Source organism: the organism of the source record quoted next, unplaced genomic scaffold, assembly GCF_019419815.1.
Source record: "Pyrus x bretschneideri cultivar Hongxiangsu unplaced genomic scaffold, Pyrus_bretschneideri_v1 Contig9, whole genome shotgun sequence".
Classification (NCBI taxonomy): domain Eukaryota; kingdom Viridiplantae; phylum Streptophyta; class Magnoliopsida; order Rosales; family Rosaceae; genus Pyrus; species Pyrus x bretschneideri.
This window is the reverse complement of record NW_025999831.1, coordinates 118705-132439: the sequence shown is the minus strand read 5'-3', so window position 1 is coordinate 132439 and position 13735 is coordinate 118705. Positions and strand designations below refer to the sequence as shown.

Here is a 13735-nt window from a genome sequence, read left to right as displayed (position 1 = left end):
GATACACATTCTCTCGTACACTCGAGCAACAAATCCATTACGCAACTAGAGAATACACATTCTAATATTCAATTTTAATGGCGTCACCTTCCAATAAATACTTTTCATTTGTTCAGAAAATGCAATGATCATTTATTGAAAGACTACGCGTGATGAAATAGTGGCATAAGAGAATCTCGCCGGAGATGGCGGAAATTTGGCTGGTCCAAAAAGCAATAAGTGCCATAGGGCTTTCTAGTTTTCAATTCAAGTAGCAAAATCCATTAACTAGAATAATTTGACAATTTGATTAGAAATTTAGAAAGGGAAGTGTTATTGGCATTCCAAAAATCTCATTCCACACTCCTCACAATTGTATTTTTCTTTCCTAATATAGAAAGTTTGGAATGCAGAATGAGATCTTTGGATTGCTAATAACAATTCCCTTTAAAAATAGGTATTAACTTGAAATTAACAGGATTAACATGTTATAATTACGATCAATTGCATAATTTTCAATTTACTTCTCCTTCTTAACTTTCAATTTTGTTGCATTTCTTTCGACTACTTGAAATTTTTTTGTCATTCCTACAATATTACAGAACAAATCTATGCCGGAAACTTAACGAAATGTCGCACTTCTAAGAAGTTGTCGGATTTTGGTAACAGTTATGTGAATGAGTTCACTTCATTACTATTTTTCTTGTTTACGAACATACATATCTGAAAAATTGTCAGATTTCTTGTAAATTGTAATAAAATATTATAATATCAAGAATAAGGCATGTTTCTAAGTTCTCTTGTTCTTTCCTTCTCGCATTTAAGTAAACATGTCTTTGCATATGGTATTTTACCACATTGGAAAGTTGTAATTATGTTAATGCATCCTAGTACGGGTTTGATTCGCGTCAATCTCTCTTTCTCCTTGATCACTAACAATTTAACACACTAAACGCTATCATCTATCAGAAAAAATAATAATAACGTCTTTTATGTAATAGCTTTGTTTTAAAAATCGGCCTAGGCCCTGGGCGGTGGAGCCTCGCCCCAATTTTGGGCAAGGCATTTGGAAAAATCGGCTGGAAGCTAGGTGGTCCTAGGTGGCTCCTAGGCGGAGAGCTAGGTGGCACCTGGGTGGTTTTTTTAATATCTTTTTTTATATTTTTTATTAATTGCGTGCTTTTTTTCTTTTTTGGTTTCATGGTGTACCTAATTTGTAAATGATGGATTTACTACAAGTTCATCCAATAGTGAAACGAATTGGAGCACTTTTGTGGGGATACATACAAAGAAAAGAAATAAACTAGCTACAACAAGGTTAAATAATTTAGTCTATGTCTAATCCAATATAAGGATCATGATTCATGAATAAGAAGAATTTAGTTGATCATCCAAATCCTCCTCATTATGATTATATGCTTACTATTTTTTAAATATTGAACTTTTTGGATGTATATAATTTGTGTATTCTTCTACTTCTATTTTTGCATTTTATCATTCCTCTATTATCTATACAAGTATAATTTTATTTTTAGGTGCAAATAGGCACTTATTTACAAGATGTATAATAAATTTATATAAATCCGCCTAGGCACTAGGCCCCTGCCTACTGCCCGACTAGCGTCTAGCAATTTTTATAACCTTGTACCGGTTTTGTCTCTCTCTCACATTGCAGGTAAAAGAAAGAGATACACATTCAGTTGCATCTAGCTTTCAAGCAACAGATCCATAGAATAATTTGACAAATCCATTAACTAGGATACACATTCTCTCCCGTACTCAAGCAACAAATCCATTAAGAGAGCAACTAGAGGATGCACATTCTAATATTCAATTTTAAGAGCGTCATCATCCAATAAATACTTTTTATTTGTTCAGAAAGTACAATGACTTTTTATTGAAAGACTGCCGCCTAATAAAATATAATTTTATTAAAAGACTGCCGCGTGATAAAATAGTGACATAAGAGAATCTCGCCGCAAATTGAGGAAATTTGACTGGTCCAAAAAGCCAAAAATGCAATAGGACTTTCTAGCTTTCAATTCAAGCAACAAAATCCATTAACTAGAATAATTTGACAATTTGATTAGAAATTTAGAAAAAGGTATTAACTTGAAATTGACGGGGTTCACATTTTTTAATTACGATCAATTGCATAACTTTCAATTTACTTCTCTTTCTTAACTTTCAATTTTGTTGCATTTCTTTCGACTACTTGAAAAATTCTGTCATTCCTACAATAATACAGAACAAATCTATGCCGGAAACTTAACGAAATGTCGCACTTCTATTTCCAGTTGCTGGAAAAGCTTGGCGTCGTCTACCCTGTCCTAGTTCTTTTGACCCGTCATCGTTTGAAACTAGACCAGCTAAAGATTTTTTCTTTCCCGCTGAGTTTAAGCTCTTCACACCTTCCGCAGCTCCAGCCTCTCTGACCGGCTTAGCTCCGAATATGACCTGACTCTTTGCTGCCTCATAGTCGAAGGCTTCACCTGCAAACCACCAGATTCCTGGGACTTCTCCACTTCTCTTGTCTTCCTGTTTTGGTTAAGCGACTGAAAGCATTTTTGGAAGCTCGATGACAAATCAGAGAGAGACACGGGTTCGTCTTCCCCATCCCTCCCCAAAGCAGATGGTACCGAATCATTCTCCTCTGGCTCATTTCTGGTTTCTGAGGAACCATCTACCGGTTCACCTCCATCTGAATCATTTTCCAATGTTATGATGTCACCTAAACCAGAACCAGAGGGTGATGCAGTAAGCGGCCCTTCAGAATGGGGAGTTTCTGAACTTTTATCTCGTGCTTCCAAGGTTGGTTTGGATTTCTCACTCCCGCCCGAAAATGAGTGGAATGGGAAGTTCACTGAAGATCTAATTTGTTCCAACTTATTATCTTCCTTGCCCTAGAAAGAAAGTTAAGAGCACAAGAGTTAATAGTGTACCGAGTTACCAAAGAAGATTCCATGGAAATCTAGCCGTTTCAATATCAAAAAGAAACCACCACCATTATATGATTCAGTTGACAACGTAAAAAAGGACGGCCACTGATCACTTAAATGCTTAATGTAGAAGGTGAACAATCTATATAACAAGACATTTGTGGTTGTAATATTTCTATTTGACTAGACTTGTAACATGCAAGATTTAGGCCTAGCTGCGATTGCAAGTAATACAAGACAAAGATGGGCCTATTCCATTTCAGGCATATAATTTACAGCAGTGTTCTTACTAACCTTTTTATCGACATCGACCTTCCTTTTTGGAACTGCACTACCCAACAGTGAACTAAAGGCACGGCTGGGCTTCTTTTGCACCTGAACACTCACTCCAGTAACCTACAACAGAAATAGACAACTATTTTAAGACTAGAGCTCTACGAGCAAGAAATATAACAAGATAAAACATCCAAAAGAAGCAAATGGATGTCAACCTTTGCTGAATCTAATAAACAGGCATTGCTCCTTGCTTCTCTGCTTTGTCCCGGAACACTGTTCTGCCTAAGATTCACCGAAATGGGACTGCCAGTTTCAGGAGAGTTTCCTTGTCCATTTCTTACAAGTTCAGAGGCACCAAATGCAATCCCCTTATACTCCATTCTATGCTGCTGAGACGGGGGTGAAACTACAGATAAATCACCATTAGTCGAATTGCTGACAGACTGATCAGGTAACAAGGCTTCAGATCCATCATTGACCAATATATTCTCTTCAGATGCCTGCAAAAAGTGTACTGTTAACTATAGATAAAAGTGAAAAAAGAAAAAAGAAAAAAAAGTCATCGCCAAACATCTGAAGAATGGACTACAGTCAAAATTAATAAGTTTGAAAATGAAAGGGGTGAAATGGACAGTGATTTTATCATGATAGCATAGTTAAATGGCACCCAACCCGATACATGAAATTGATAGATTTTTGTTCGTAACATTCCATAGGTAACCTGAATGAAAGCCTAATATAGAAAGGCAAACATGAATGCCCAGTCTTCATGATCACCAAACAACTAAACATAGGGCTTACCATTCCTGCACGTGCCACCTTCAGATGTTCGACAGCAGGCTCAAAAAAAGCAGCATTTTGCATAGAATTTCTAATGATACTAACAACTGAACCAAGATTACGCTCAATGTATGGGTGCTTTGATTTCACCAATCGCTTTAACTTGCTAGTGGTGACAGGCATCTGTTTAGCTTTTACAGACGAAAAAGTAAAAGTAAATAAGTCGAAAGTCTGCTGTGTAAAAAGAGAAAAGAATTAATAGTGATCTTGAAGAACAAGGAACTGTATACAAGTCATACCAATTTCAAGAAGAGTTTTGTTTGGTAATATATAGCCAGTACTTTCATCCTCTGCACGGGCAACAACATCCCTCCACTCACAAAGACCCTGAAACCATTTAACAAATGAATCTGGTATGAGTGGTGTATAACCTTTAAAATTGCGCATTAATCAATTGAGTTCCTCGTGTAACATAAGTATATATTACATTACTCCATAAGAAACAGATTATCAACTTATGACTGTGCCAAATAATTTAATATTTAACTAGTCCTCTTATGTAAAAACTCATTATAAACATAGTTCAGAAGTATTGCACAATGAGAATCATATTGGGAAAATATATAAGATATACTACAATTCAAATGAAGATTAGCCAACTTTAAAATTTGAACAATGTGTAAAAGAAATAAGGAGGCATCTTACGGAAACAATGGCAAGCTGCTGAGAATTGAAACCAGCACCTTGCAACCTACATCGAAATAGAAAATAATATAAATTGAAGTCATTATAAAATATAAACAAAGGTAATGCATACAGAATTCCTATTCATGGACATAGTTATAGAAAGGAAAAAGGAACTGGACTCCCTCCCATTATCATATATTCATATTTCCTCAATTAATTGTATAATCCAACAAGATCATCTCACCAATTTAATTGACGACACAAGATTTTACACAATCCCTACCAACTTATATGAAACTTCTAATGGAGCTTAACGCAGGTAAACCCTTGTTTTGATGACGGATATTTGGTACAGAGTTGTGGTGGGCTTAAACAATGAAATTCAGAAAAGCTGTGTGCTCTCTGAGGGAAAAACTAGTCTAACATTAACAATGTACAAGGCATATGAACAACCTAAAAATTGCGTGTAATAATATTAAAAATCTTTGAACGAAATTTTGGTCAACAAAACAAAAGCATGCACTAGGGAAATTGAGGATTGGGGGGATTGAAGAGGGGTCATGGCCAAGACCAGAAAGAATTACCCAAATACCAAAAATAGAAAATTTGCCGGCCACAAAAAATAAAAGCATACCCGTATATGTGGAGATAAGAATTTTCTGTCAAAAGCTCTTTCTCATATAGATGCATGCATAGATCATAACTGCGTTTGTAAACCTGTCAGGAAAAAAAAATAAAATAAATAAATAAATAAAACCTGAATAAAATTGCCAAATTATAGTAAATGGAAAATAATATGGAAGACAAGATAATTGGAAGAACCATTTCCTAAGATGTATCAACTAATTTACCATCAAGACATAATTTGCAGATGCTATAAACAAAAGAATATCGAAATAAATAATCCAGAAGTGCTACAAAATTCGTCTTGGTAATTTAAAAACAAATAAAACTTCGAAATCCTAAACGCCAAGAAACATGGCTAGGGGCCAACGCAAATATGCAAATTCAATAATGAAAAACAGTCTCATATAGGCAAAACTAGCAGTTCTGTACAAAGGGTAACAATATATAAAAGTGTTAAAATTGTAAATAATGCAAGAGCCAAAAAGAACATATTCAAAACAGAGAAGAGCACATGATCATCATTCATACTATACCTCCACTAAAGGAGTGTCAGAGTTTTCTGATTCCTTGGGCATCAGACATAACTGTGTTCTCATTAAATCATACATATGCAACAAATAGTGTGTATCTTCTCTGGCATATCTGTCAAGAAAATAAACTTCTTTAGATAACCATGGAATTTAAAAAAAAAAAAAAAAAAAACACTCTAAAAGGAATGGACATGAGAATGCAACATCTAACAAATCTATTAATATAAACACCCAAAAGGCGACAATAATCATGTGACCAAGAAAGCAAAATAAATTTATGATGCATGAAGACTGCCCTTAATGCATTGTTTACTCCAAGTTTCAATTTGGAGGTAATCTTAATCCTAAAACTAATTTTCGAATTACAAGAAATCGCCGCACTAGATGATCCTAAACAATCAAGTGTCAAATAACTCTATAACAGATAAGAAGGAAATTTAACAGTTGTGTCGATTATAAGATTAGGATTGACCAGTTTGAGACTTATAAGATATTATCAACAGAACGAATACTAGCTGAGTTGCCCACTTAAACTTATACAATTCACATTTTTACCTGATCATCTCCTCAGGCAGAGGGCGTAATCTCCAGTCTGCATTCTGGTATCTGCAGGAGAAACAGTAGTTAAAATCAAAGAAGCAACACATGAATCTATCAAATATAAAGAGAGAAAGTTATTTAGGAGCATTTAGAAGATTAAAGCCATCAAAGTAATAGCAACATCTTACTCTTTGTTGGCAGTAACACCACATAAGTTCTGTAGAAGATACTCCAAACTATTTCTCTCCAATTTCAACACCCTCGAAGCCTAAGGATTAAAACAAATTGGTCATCTTTGGTTAGCAACACATTATAAAGAAAAAGTATATTTCAAGTAGAAAAGCTAAAATCGTAAGAACAAAAGTAAAAATAATGATACTCTTTTCCAGATAAAGGAAAAGATACTAAAAATTCCTTTGCAAGACAAGAAAATCCATTCGTTCAGTTGCTTCAAAGAATCAAAGTACATCACCTGGCCAGTATCAAACAAATTGCAGATATAAATGCCAAAATCACGTTGAAGCCACATGATATCACGATCTGCTCCATGCATCACCTGATGAATTGTAAAATATTGTCAGAAAAAATTATATGCTACCAAGGTAGAAAATGCAAATGGGCATGAAACATACCTTTCTCTTGGCAGGGTCTTTGAAAACTTCCCTAAGATATGGCCCAACATGAATTCTAAGCTTCAGAGTATCTACAATAAAATCTTCGGTTCTAGTTGAAATTTGCATCAAGCAAGTCAATCCTTGAAAAGATCGATATTGATTGTGTTCCAAATCGACCTAGACAGCAAAAGATAAAAGTTAAAATACAGGGGAACGAATGCCAAAATGCAAAGTTAAGTAAAATGAAATAATCATAATAATGAAATGCCAACTTAGCAATTCCATGAAGCTATGAATGAATAAACCTTTTGAAGAACTCAAATATAGGGTACACATAGGTAGCAATGTTGCAGATGAAATGGAAAAGGTTAAAAGAAGCAGAACAACTGGAAGAAGAAAAAAACCCCGATGGAAATATATGCTCACATAACAAACATTACACAAATGTTTATACAAATCCATTGCCAATAACAGATGCTAAGGTGAACAACTCTTGCGTAGACACCAATTTGACATCAATTAATACCATGTTCAGGTTGTGCTATTTTATCGCAAGTAACTGTTTGTGAGTCTAGGAATATATTCTATAATGCTATAAGTTCCTATGAATACAACCATGAATTCTACACTAAATAAAATGGATGACAGGATAGCAACATCAAATCTGCCTAGTCATAGTGACTGCAAGTACAACAAAATTCTGCTGAAGCAAATAACTTTAACCATCATGGAGTTGACTGCGAAATGGAGATCAGCTTTCACAAAAGAAAAAAAAAAAAAAAAAGGATTATTGCAGTCAAATTTTACCGCAAATTCATTAACAGCACGGAGCTTAGCTGCGAGCTCTTTCAGATCCTTGACCTCCTCCACAAGCTTGAATGGCGTGGACTCTAATGAAGCCGGTTTTACAGACTCAGCATCCCCAATGTTGTTGTCAACAAAATCCAGAACAGAAAGCTTCTCCTTTATTCATTAACAACACACTAATTAGAAAAAATACATACTCAACTAACTCAAGCATACTTTTTTCTCTAAATACATACTCGTCGTTTAACAGCACAATCCCAAAATAATGTAAGACAAATTCTCAAAAATTAAATAATTTCAAGACCCAACATAAAATCACCCTGAATTCAATACATAAAATACAAAACATGATCAAGTAATGACTTACTAGGGGATGAAGAAACTGTTGACCGTCCTCACTTCTCTGCAACCAAACATGCTCAAACGGCTGGTTTGCATTATTAACCAAAATATTAAACTCCTCCTGAGGCCTCCGAATGCTCGGTATATGAAACGGCACTTTCGGCTTCGTCGCTACCACAGTTTTCTTGTCCTTGGAAGCCACCTTCACAGCAGAGGGTACCTGACTCGAATCATCGTTCCCACTGGCCGCTGCCGACCCAGTAGGCCCCTTCTTCTTCTTCCCACACACCAATTGAAACCCATCGTCTGTGTCCATAGCCGCACTCGTCGGCCTCTTGGCCTCCTCCGCCTCCTTCCTCACAATCTTGAACTCGTCCACCGACGAGTCAAACCTCTCCAGAGCCTCGTCGTTCACATTAACGAGCCAATCGTACGCGTCGTCCAAGTCATCGGGGAAAGCCACCGGTTTCCTCCAAACCGGCGCCGACGAGCCAATCGAGCCAAGCATCGTCTGCGATTCCTTGGTGATTTGCTCGATCGGGACTCTGAATTCGTCGAAGTTGCGGTAGAAATAGAAGTCCTTGCTGTTAGGCAAGAATCGCGAGGAGCCGGAGAGCTTGGAAATCGACGAGGAGAGAGCGCCCTTGGTTAGGGTTTGGAGGGCGTCGGACTTCGTCTGCGGCGGCGGAGATTGGTCCACGGTCACGGCGTCTTGGCTCATGGCGGTTGTGCAAATGGGGGATTTTATCGGTTAGGGTTTTGCTAGGGCTTCATTTACAGTTAATTTTGCCTCCCTGGTGATCACCGATGTTTCGTTCATTGGCCGTTGTTTGTTAAAACTCAACCTAATACCGGGATGTCACGTGATATTCGTGCATGATGCACGTGATGATGAAGAATGTGCGAGTAAATTTTCAGTTTTGCCCACATAATTAATGCATGAGATTTTTGTCGCACAAAATTGGAAAGGACGTTTACTGGGACAAGGAGAAATAAATATGCCTGTTGGCAGTGTTGGAAGCAAAATTAGGGACCGGATTTCCTCAGTATCCAAAGGTTTGAGTCAAATGATCAAATAATTCGGACCATTAAAATTTGATCTAACGAATACAAATATGAGATTTTTTAAAAATTATAATAATTGTAACTGTTGGTAAAAGTTTTCAAATATAAACAAAGTGCAAAACATGAAAAGATTTTCAATTTATTTATTGAGGTATTTTGTCAAATCCTACGGTAAATTGAAAAGAATTGTCAAGTGTTATCTGCTTAACCTATCGATATATGACTAACATACATTTTATAAAACACTTTGTAAAATATAACAGAAACTCTTACCAAACATTCAAGAAGTATTCGAAAGACCTTCACATGTATATTTTTGAAGGAAAACTAATGAAAATGGTTTGAAAACTTTGAGTTATAATGATAATGACAAAATAAAGAGTAAACGTACATTCTAATTTTTATTTTTTATTTTTTATTATGAAAGATGATACGGTAATCTTGTAAAAGAGAAAGTAACGCAAAATACGAAAGAAACCCAAGCAAGCAAGAAGTGAGCAGCACCAGTCTCACTGCAACTAGCGGCTCCTTCCCTATTGTCTGCGCCGCCAGCATCCAACTCCACCCTCCTTCTGTCCTTCCTCCGGCAATTGTAAGTCCTTCTTCACGTTGTCTTCGTCTTCTTCTTTTCCTTTTTCTTGTAAACTCATTTATGATTGTTTGTGATTTCTGATATCGTTGATAGTTTTTTTAGGGATTTTAGGATTTTAATTACTGCCCAATTTCTGATTTCGCATAATTCCTAACCTTTTAGGGATTTAAAGGGTCAGTTAATAGTAAAGATGAAAGCTTTGGATGATTTCACATAAATGTCTAATTTCTAATTTCTGAATTGGGCTTGTAATTGAGCTCGGCAGCTTTTCGGATTTCAGTCCACCCATCTTTTGAACCTGAATCCGCCCCTGCTCAATTTCGACTGCCATTTTTTTATCTTGTTTGGAAAGGATTCATCTCCAGTTTTTGGGATGACCATGACCATATTCTCTTACCCTTTGCACTATTGAATACGTTAGGTTAGGTTCTGTTTTTCGTTCTTCGTTTTCCTTTTCTGAAAATTTGTAAAAATTGTACTCTGATTGTTAGCATTTTTTGTTTTTTGGTTATGTTTTATCTATGGTGGCTTTTGTTTATAACGGCTGGACAAGTTGGTCTCCATATTTGTTTGAATTTGTCACCCCCCCATACATTCATTCTTCATCTATCACCACAGATTGTACACGAATATGGAGTCCTTAGCTGTTTTCAACTCCTCACTCTCACTCTACTCTCCCTCGCATGACCACTTGATCCCAAAGAACCTTGGACCCTTCCGTACGACATCATTGCAATCTCACATACCGATGCCCAAGATGGAGGTCCGATGTGCTGCCCAGGCCCAATCCACTGAAACCAAGTCCAAGGAGGCCAAGCTCTGGGGCGGCCGCTTCGAGGAGAGCGTGACTGATGCTGTCGAACGATTTACTGAGTCCATCTCCTTCGACAAAGCCCTCTACAAGCATGATATCATGGGCAGCAAGGCTCACGCTTCCATGCTAGCCAAACAGGTCATTCCTCTTTTCTCATTTTTTGGTTTTTTAAGTTTTATTTTTCTGGGTTCTGTTTGGTCTGAGGGGAAGCTTTATTTTTATTATGTTTTAGGGATTGATTACTGTTAATGACCGGGATAGCATCCACAAGGGGCTGAGCGAGATAGAAAGGCTAATTGAAAGTGGCGAGTTTGAATGGAGGACCGACAGAGAAGATGTGCACATGAACATTGAGGCAGCGCTGACTGATTTGATCGGCGAACCGGCTAAGAAGCTCCACACGGCTCGGAGTCGAAACGATCAGGTTTTGACAGATTTTCGATTGTGGATCCGAGACGCGATTGATGCAATTGGAGTGAAGATTAAGTATCTTCAATTTTCGCTCGTCAAATTGGCAATGGAGAACGAGGGTGTGATCGTTCCTGGTTACACGCATTTGCAAAGGGCTCAACCTGTTCTCCTTCAGCATTTGCTCTTGGCGTTTGTTGAGCAGGTTTGTATCTGTATGGCTTTGCATAATGCAATTCTTTAATTATTAACATATATTTATATGGTTTGTGGCCCTTGTATTGTGGTAGTTGCTATGTAATCATACATTGTTTGTAGTATTTGTAGTGGCTTGATAGTTGGTTTGTGTACAAATTTGTCAATTAGTTGTTATTACCATGTTAAAATTGAAAACGTTGGTTGCTTATGGAGTACTTTTCTTTGCTGTAGTATATCCTTGGCCTTCGGAAGAGACTAATTTTGGCACTTTTTCATGTTATGTAGCTTGAACGTGATGCTGGCCGTTTACTAGATTGTAGAGTGAGGTTGAATTTCTGCCCCTTAGGTGCTTGTGCATTGGCCGGCACTGGACTTCCGATCGATCGGTTTATGACCTCTGATGCTTTAGACTTTACTGCTCCTATGAGGAACAGGTACGTCCCTTGGATTGACTTTTTGGTTGGGATTGAAGTTGACTTCTGCTAGTGTGCTGCAGTCTAGAGCTAAGTTGCCTTTTTGTTTCATTGGTACTCTGCAAATGATGTTGTAAACTGGCCAATGGTTAATAAACTAGTCATTTACTTTATGGCATTCTCCCCTTTTCCTTGTGAGACCTTGCAACATACATGATTATAGTTGTATGGTTCAATTTCGCTTTTCATTCTGATGAACAAATTTGTGAAAGAAGCAGCTGATATGTTATCTTTTCCTTTAACTTAGGATTGATTATTGTTTTCCTGTTTTTCTTGCATTAAAGATTAATAATGTTCATCTAATATTGGAAAACGCAATTGTTCAACTTATATATTCATCACCCTTTGCTGTGATGCCATACAAGTACTAGGTATGCCCCAATAAGCTCAGTTTAATGAGCGACAGTGTTTCGTGGTGCCATCTGGTGGGTCTAAATCTTGTCTTCTGGTTGGTTGAGTATTCCATGCTTCTTTATATCTGTTTTCGTCAAATAATAATTAGTTTCTTTTCTTAATACAGTATTGATGCAGTGTCAGACCGAGATTTTGTCATGGAGTTTCTTTCTGCTAATGCCATCACAGCCATTCATCTCTCCCGGCTTGGTGAAGAGTGGGTACTGTGGGCTTCAGAGGAGTTTGGATTTGTCACGCCAAGTGACAAGGTTTCAACTGGAAGTAGTATCATGCCTCAGAAGAAAAATCCAGATCCCATGGAACTTGTTCGTGGAAAGTCTGCTAGAGTAGTAGGAGACCTGGTTACGCTTCTCACATTGTGCAAAGGACTCCCCCTTGCTTACAATCGTGATTTGCAGGTATAATCTTTTCTCTTCTTTTTGAATTCACATTCAATCAGCACGGAAAGGCAAGGGTTTAGTTGGGTCTGTTCACTCTTTACGTTCTTGAGCCTGAAGCTAAGGTCTTAGTTGGATATTGCATGCATATTACTTGTACACAAACACAATGCTACATAAAAGGATCTATTCTGCTTGCACTTACAGTGTGTAAAATTCATTGGTCTTTTAACTAATCCTGCATTATTTTGAGTATGATTGTGAAGGGTTCTTTCTTGTCCCCTTGAGACAGGAAGATAAGGAACCTGTCTTTGACAGCGTGAAGACCATATTGGGGATGCTTGAAGTATCTGCAGAGTTTGCACAGAACATTACCTTTAACAGGGAGAGAATACAAAAGAGTTTACCTGCTGGTCACCTTGATGCCACAACGCTTGCTGATTATCTCGTGAAAAAGGCAAGTTCTGTTGACTAACTTTCTTTTTGCCAATTATAGACAAGCTTAGAACTTTTTGGACTTGAAATCATCATTCTTGATTGGATATGCTGTTGTAATGCTGAAGCTATCCTTTGTAACTATTCAAATTCTTGGATCAATGTTCTAAACTGCCCATTTTATCTGCGTGTTTTACGATCACATGTAATTCATAACATTTGTCAATAATTGCTACTGAAGTTGCTTTTCTTGTTTTATAAAGGGAATACCTTTCAGAACTTCTCATGACATAGTCGGAAGGGCAGTTGCCGTGTGCGTCTCAAAAAGTTGCCAGCTGCAGGATTTGAGTGTCGATGAGCTCAAAAGTATTGATCCAGTGTTTGACAAGGATGTATATGAGTTTCTTGGAGTAGAGAATTCAGTTAAGAAATTCTCCTCGTATGGCTCCACAGGGTCAGCATGCGTCGCCAGTCAACTTGATCATTGGGTTACAAAACTTGAAATCAACAAAGGGGTCTGACAATCTATGGTGCTAGAGATATGTAACGTGGATCGCTGACATCGATTAGGAACACATTCACCGGACGCTTTGAAGTAGTGCTTCGCTGAGGAACGAATAGTCTTGAATAGTTGGAGTTAGCGAGTATGAAAGATGCGAACTTCTCTCAGTAATTTTCATTGACCAACGATGAACCAAAAGATTAAGGAATCTAACAGCCAAAAAATAATAATGATTACCTTGATACTGCCTTGTCTGAAAACACTTCTCTACATTTTGAAATGGCATTTGGCAAGGCAAAAGAAAATGCAGTTTACAAAATAGAGAACACATAACAA

General features: G+C 37.2%; 2 protein-coding genes across 3 annotated transcripts; one reads left to right on the top strand and one right to left on the bottom strand.

The window, feature by feature from the left end:
• Nucleotides 1-2130: 2130 nt before the first annotated feature.
• LOC103944375 (protein RRP6-like 2) lies at nucleotides 2131-8948 on the bottom strand. The gene is given in 15 exon segments (XM_009354818.3): nucleotides 2131-2462; nucleotides 2465-2882; nucleotides 3213-3314; nucleotides 3410-3694; nucleotides 3996-4165; nucleotides 4274-4361; nucleotides 4680-4725; nucleotides 5296-5378; nucleotides 5822-5930; nucleotides 6374-6424; nucleotides 6547-6626; nucleotides 6831-6914; nucleotides 6991-7149; nucleotides 7780-7935; nucleotides 8147-8948. Coding segments are annotated over 15 exon segments (2742 nt in total). The 5' UTR covers nucleotides 8843-8948; the 3' UTR covers nucleotides 2131-2247.
• A 678-nt stretch (nucleotides 8949-9626) lies between these two features.
• On the top strand, nucleotides 9627-13641 carry LOC103944376 (argininosuccinate lyase, chloroplastic). 2 transcript variants are annotated; one of them, XM_009354821.3, is made up of 7 exons: nucleotides 9627-9778; nucleotides 10482-10730; nucleotides 10825-11205; nucleotides 11484-11632; nucleotides 12192-12483; nucleotides 12755-12919; nucleotides 13161-13641. In XM_009354821.3, exons 2-7 carry the CDS (start codon nucleotides 10527-10529, stop codon nucleotides 13416-13418), a joined length of 1449 nt encoding a protein of 482 aa, XP_009353096.2. In that variant the 5' UTR covers nucleotides 9627-9778; nucleotides 10482-10526; the 3' UTR covers nucleotides 13419-13641. The 2 variants fall into 2 exon arrangements, with proteins under 2 accessions (XP_009353096.2, XP_009353094.2); XM_009354819.3 differs by having other exon boundaries at nucleotides 10397-10730.
• The last annotated feature ends 94 nt before the right edge of the window (nucleotides 13642-13735 follow it).